The sequence below is a fragment of the Merops nubicus genome, unplaced genomic scaffold (genome assembly GCF_000691845.1).
Source record: "Merops nubicus isolate BGI_N331 unplaced genomic scaffold, ASM69184v1 scaffold26144, whole genome shotgun sequence".
Taxonomy (NCBI): Eukaryota; Metazoa; Chordata; class Aves; order Coraciiformes; family Meropidae; genus Merops; species Merops nubicus.
Genome location: NW_008605483.1, coordinates 6552 through 13148, shown reverse-complemented (window position 1 = coordinate 13148; position 6597 = coordinate 6552). Strand labels below are relative to the sequence as shown.

General features: G+C 47.8%; 1 protein-coding gene across 1 annotated transcript; it reads right to left on the bottom strand.

Moving 5' to 3' along the window:
• Window positions 1-481: 481 nt before the first annotated feature.
• Window positions 482-5363, bottom strand: LOC103772033 (proline-serine-threonine phosphatase-interacting protein 2-like; the record flags this gene model as incomplete). Its single annotated transcript, XM_008939352.1, has 5 exons — window positions 482-555; window positions 1251-1357; window positions 2842-2876; window positions 4098-4175; window positions 5263-5363. Coding segments are annotated over 5 exons (395 nt in total), but the record flags the coding sequence as incomplete, so codon positions are not given.
• Window positions 5364-6597: the final 1234 nt, after the last annotated feature.

Here is a 6597-nt window from a genome sequence, read left to right as displayed (position 1 = left end):
GGCAGCCAGTTCTAGTGTCTCACCACCCTACACAGTGAAGAGCTCATTCCTTGTATCTATTCTAAATTCACCCTCAGTCAGTTTAGAACTGTACCCCTCATCCTACCACTACAGTCCCTGGCAAAGAGTTCCTCCTCATCTCTTCTCTCAGCCTCCTTTAAGTGCTGGAAGGGAAAGCCCCTTTACATACTGCATGTCCTACTGCTTGGGGAAAACCAGTCTCACAAGACATTTGAGATGAGAAGCTCAGAGCCATCGACCCCATGACATCTAAGTCACTCGTACCCAACCCTGCAAGGCCACCACAAGCCACATCTCTCACACACTCTCCAGTGTCACCAAGCACACCCTGCACACCACTTCTGCAGACACAGCATAGGGACTTGCACCAGATGATGAAGACCTTCTCATTTAAGCCTGCCCTAGCATCATGCCTGTTTGTGTTAGCAGCATTAACCCATATGGCAAGAAACAGCAGCACGTTTGCTTTACCTCCATGGTCTTCTTGTACTGCACATTCCTGTTTTTGTGAATCGCCTCCATTATCAGCTCTATCTGTGAAGACAACAGATCCAGAGTCAGCACACCACTGACCACTGAAGCTCCAGGGTGGACTACGTGGCTTAGGAAGGGACAGGCATGGACCAGACTGAGATGGGTTTAAGGACCTTCACCCACCTAAAGCATCTTCACAGAACCCATCTTTTATGCTTCTGTCTAAGCCTCCACTTTTGTATACAAAGGACTTCTACAGATGAAATCCTAGCAATATATTGTACTGTATCATCTCCATAGGGTCTGGCAAAATTGAGAAGCCCACTCCCCTTCGCTAGGTCCAAACCAGCCCCTAGCTCTAGCAGTTTTCCCTCATTTTCCAGACAAAGCAATCTGAAGCCAGAAGTTAACGAAAAAGACTGACTGTTTTAGCAGACCCTATGGAGATCACACAGCACCATACGTAGGCTTTAAACACATCCCTGGTCGAGGCTGGCATACCTGGAACTGAGCCCCTGCTACAGCTAGCCCCAAAAGGTGCCTGCAGGAGAAGACAGGGCGGTGAGAAGAAGGAAGCCGGAGGTTGCCGCACAGCTCACCAACGCAGTTGCAACACATAGGAAGAAGCCCAGAAGCCCAGGGCTTCCTGGCAGCAGCAGGGCACAGAGGGGGCTGGGGCACCAGCCAGGAGCAGCAGATGGCCAGGGCAGGACCCACACCCCGCAGAGGAGGCGCGTGGTCCTCTGGCACCTCACCTTTTTCCGATGCAGTTTTTGCTTTTCCCTGAACTCCTCCATTTTCTTCGCTTCCTCCCGAAGGGTCTGCGCCAGCTGGATGTGACCTTGTCCCACATTGTCTACCTCTGTACAGAGGAAAAAAAAAATTAAAAAAAAATATATATTCCTTAAAAGCCTGTTGCTCAATTCAGCTGTTGACACATTAAAGCGGCAGCACTTCTGCAGCAGCCTCCAAGCAATGCCTGCCTATGTAAAGATTGGTCCTGCTGGGGCCTGCCCTTCAGTTTAAGAAATTTCACATCAAAAATAGTTATTCAAACAAGCACAGTCCCATCTTCCCCTCATCTGGATGAATTCAGGCACATTTCTATACATCTGCACCCTGAAGCAGCTGTCTGAAGGAAGCATTGCCCCAGGCTAGCAGACAACTAACTTGGGGCACAGGAGAACTAATGCTAAAAAAATCTCAGGCACCCCTTGCTGAAGATGAGTGGCCACACCACAAAACACCACCCCAGCAAGTTCATCAAAGGAGCTAAACCAAACTGCAGCTGATGATTCAACCTGCAGAGGTGTCCCAAACCCACAGCTATTAATAGTCAGCTGCTGCAAGAGCAGAGCCTCATTAGGGAGGTCCACCAAGGGACAAGGCAGCAGACAAACGTGGCTAGGGCAGAGCACAGGAGAGCAGAGCCCTCGAGGTATGGGTGCTGGCTGCCTCTACCCTGGTGGGCTTGACATGTGGCAATGAAGGGACAAGGTGAGGTGGGCAAAGCATCATCTTTTAGATGTTCTGATTAGAATCACAGAACCATTTAGTTGGAAAAGACATTTAAGATCATCAAGTGCAATCTTTAACCCAGCACTGCCAAGTCTATCATTAAACCACATCCCTCAGCACCATGTCAATACATATTTTGTATCTCTTCAGGGATGAGGACTCCACCACTGCCCTAGGCAGTCTGGGCCAGGCCTTCACAATCCTTTCCAGGAAGACATTTTGCCTCATGTCCAACCTAAACCACCTCTGGCACAGCTTGAGGCCATTTCCTCTTGTCCTGTCACTGGTTCCTTGGGACAAGAGACCAACTCCCACCTGGCTCCAACCTCCTGTCAGGGAGTTGTTGAGAGTGTGAAGCCTCTTTTGCTCCAGAACTCAACAAACCCAGTTCCCCCAGATGCTCCTGACAAGACTTGTGCTCTAGACCCTTCCCCAGCTTCACTGCCCTTCTTTGGACACGCTCCAGCTCCACAAAGTCCTTCTTGGAGTCAGGGACCCAAAACTGACCCCAGGATTCGAGGTGTGAATTGCTGCATATGTGTATGAAGAGGACAAGGCGAGCCAGTCCAACAGACTCCATCTGAGCTTCTCATGCACGACTTCTGAGCTGCAGCCTGCCCCAAAAGCCCAAGAGGTCCCCAGAAGAATGCTCATGCTCTGGAGCACTCGCTCCCAAGCTCCATCCACTGGGATGAGCAGGACTATGAGGACAGACTATGCATGAAACCTCACACAGGTTTGGGGGTTTCTCTGCTATTTGCTTCCCACCCAGTTGCCTGCAGGTGTTGGCTCTGCCAAGTGTCCAGACAAACACAAAGAATTACTTACGTTGCTTGAAAACATCCAGGGATCTCTTCAGTGTGCTGAAAAACACAGGCAGAGCATTAGAAAAGGTAGAAATGCATGGCCAGGTGCAATCATCAGCAGAGCACCTCTCCCAAACTAGACAGCAAGTCCCTCAACACCAGCTGAAGCAGCTCAGAGCAGGTTTATTTACCCTCTTTACACCTCTGGCTTCTTCCTTCTCAGCAGGTATGACACAGTTTAATTGGTCTGAGATCTACTTTACAACTTTCTGAACCTTGCATGCTATTAAAAGTCCTGAGTTTCATGACAAATGTTTCAGGCAACCTCCTAGAACTCTGCTTTGGGAGACAGGAATACCTTCTACATGATGCATTGTCATTGGTTGGAAATGCAGAGAACCTTCTCTCCATTAATATTGTGCAACAAAGACTTCAGAAACCTTTTTTTCTGACACCTCAATATAAAATTGTAAAGAAATGGTCAAAGAGTATCAGAGAGGACATGCATAAAGTATAGAAACAAAGCACAAGGTGCCAGGGGCCACTGGGGAGATGGAGGATCACTCATGGAGACAACTGCAGTGGCCACAGCACCCCTGCAGGGTGGCATATGCTGGGCTTTGAAGATTTGAATGGTTTGAGTCAAGGAAGTAGCTGTACTTCCCTTTTACCAAAAAACAGCCAGGAGTGAACCCAAGGTCTCAAAATCCTCAGCCCTGTGCTGAACTGCCCTCCCCTATCTCATCTGAGCATCTACAGTGCTTTGGTTTGGACCTCTTCTCCCAAGTAACTAGGGATAGGACGAGAGGAAATGGGGTTAAGTTGCACCAGAGAAGGTGTAGATTACATATTAGAACGAATTTCTTTGTGTAAAGAGTGGTGAGGCATTGGCCCAGGCTGCTCAGGGAGGTGGTGAAGTCCCCATCCCTTGGAGGTGTTCAAAAAATGTGTAGATGTGGCACTTTGGGACATGGTTTAGTGGTCATGGGAGTGTTGGGTTGATGGCTGGAGGTGTTTTCCAACCTTAATGATTCTATGATTTTAGGGTTAGTCTGCAGCTGGTGGCAATTTGGTGGAGTCCAACTCAATTATTGGCAAAGGCCAACCCAACTGTGCACTGTTCATTCACAAGACCAATTTCAGATCATCTTCTGGTGGCATCCCAATGACATTTCAACCCTGCTCTGTCTCCTGCAGCCTCTTTCCTTCTGCTCCTCCTTTGTTGCTCCAAGTAAGGACACCCATAAAAGCAAAACACACACAGGACTGTGAACTTACTTCAGCTCCGTCTGCCCACAGGGCTTCTTCTTTGACAAGTTAATGAGCTCTTTGCCATATTTTTCTTCTATAATTGCCCTGTTGAAGAAAGAAAAAAATGAGAGGAAGTTCTCATTTCAGAAACTGCTACTTGTTTGCAGCAGAGGCCAAGATTCACTCTCAGCACCCTCCCTCTCTCCTGACCTGCTGCAAACCAGCTGTGGACAATTGGCTGAAGGAAGACTGTTGTCTTCAAGAGAAACTCAGAGACCACTCAGCCACCATACATGTACCCCAAAGCCATTCAGGGATGGTTCTCTGGACATCTGGAAAGCCCAAATTTTCCTGGAATACAGGATTACATGTCCAGGCTGCAGGTGTATTAGACACTTTAAACTGAAATTCTTCCCTTTGTCCCCATTGCATTCGTTCCAGGCTGTTTTGCACCAAGTCTTGGATACAGGGGTTTGTTTTCTCCAGTTCTCAACACCAAAATTACATTAATTCAGGGCTGTTCTACAACACTTTTCATATTTAGCCATTGCTAACTAAGGGAACCATAAAATCAGAATACATGGCCAGTCCATCTCTGTTGTGCCTTTGTAGCCACAGAACCTCTACTTAGGTCATATCCTCTGATTAATAAATGCACTATCTAATGCTACTTCTGCTTTTTAACATGAAATTTGTGGACTGTGCATAATGTACAAGGACAAATTCAGGACAAAGCTGTGCCTCTCCCATGCCACAGTTTTCACCTGATTTTCTGCAAGCTGAGCTGCAAAGCAAATTTCATGGGAGAGCATGTGGCCTGGGCAGGCCATGAACACCTGCAAACACTTCAGTACAGAAGTCCCACGACACAGAAGATTGAATTATCAAACCACTCATGAATCCTATTCTTTGTTTAACAGACGGTTCCAATAGTGAACACTAAGATCTGGGCACCATTGCTGCCTCACAGCTGAGGATTCCTGAGCATGGACTTCACACCACAGCACCAGCGTGCAGGGAAAGGACAGGGTAAGAACACAAGCTGCTCCTCAGTCAAAAACCAAAGGTGTTTTAGCATAGTGGGCAGCTGAACGTGACAGAAACCAAACTGAGAATACAAAGAGAAGAAATAGAGCCACCGCCTCCCTTCCCCCGTCCAATCCAACCCATTTTTTGAGAGACAGCTCTATACCTTTCCTTCAGAAAATCTTCAAATTCTTTGCAGTTCTTCCTGCCATCGTTCAGGTGTTGAATGATGCTGTCGTAGCCGACTGTGCTCGTCAGATCTGTACTCTGGAAACACAAGAACAGGAGTCACACCCTCAGCACTGCAGCCCACGGGCACTGCCACCTCCAGCAGCAGCTGCACAAGCTGTGGCTCAGCTGGAAGCAGGCAGGTAAGTGACTTTATGTTAAACAAGATCTTTTTCCTCCACGGATGGCAGAGGCTTCAGAAGGGAGGCATTCTCCAGAATGAGAACAATGGTGGCAGCCTGGGACGAGGCACTTCCAGGACTTTCAGAAAACAAGAGCTCAGTCCTACCCCATCCCATTGCATCCCCCTGGCCTAAGCACAGCTGGCCCCACAGCACATGGCATCTCCTCCTAGGAGCTTAGCTGTCAGCTCTAACAATGAAATCAAACACTAAAAGCCCTCCAAATTTCTAGATATAGCCCATCTTGCTACTGCTCCTTCCAGTTTCTGCAGACATGGAGATGGATCTTGGTGAACTGTTTTGGCCATCACCCCCATATCTGGCTGTAGGAGCCAACATGTGGGCTGGAGGTGAATGGATGAGACTTTTCTGCACAGAATTGCTGAACTATAGGCTTCTCTCACTTCCCTCACAGTAAGTTATGGATGCACCCAATGACAACTGCTGCAACAGCCTTCTCTGCAGCCTTGTAAAAATCAATGCTGTCCAACACATCAATTCAGAACACCACTGCAAAGATCATTTTCCTGAGTACCAGGTCCTCCCCCACCACTGCTGTGCACCCTCCAACACATCACACAGGGCCAGCTTCTTCAATCTCCAAAAAATCACAGCCACGGAGAGGTCCTGTGTCCACCATTTATGGACCCAAGTCCCATCTTCCAACCCAGGGCTCTTCAGCTCCACAGTGCCACTCACTCTTCCTATAGACTTGTGAAGGACCACTGCTTTCCTTCAAATCACTTCTTAAAAACATGTATTGTACAGTGATGCTTATTAAAAAGAGAAAGATAAATGCATCAATGATGTTGGTGGGCTAGGATGATATCTCCACTCCATTCTTCCCTCATACTTATGCCTGAAAGCACATTAGGATGAAAAAAAAATGGATTTTTTTCCCTATACCTGTTGGGTTTTACCACCTTGGAGACCTGGGACAAGAGCAGGGCTCCTAAGTGATATGATAACTGAAGAGGGATGCTCTGACCATGAGCTCTCCTCTGGAAGACACCTGAAACAGATGGAGGGAGCTGAGCATAAGGTCCTACCTGCCATGTTCTACAAAGAAGATCAGTTGATGTTGCAGAGAA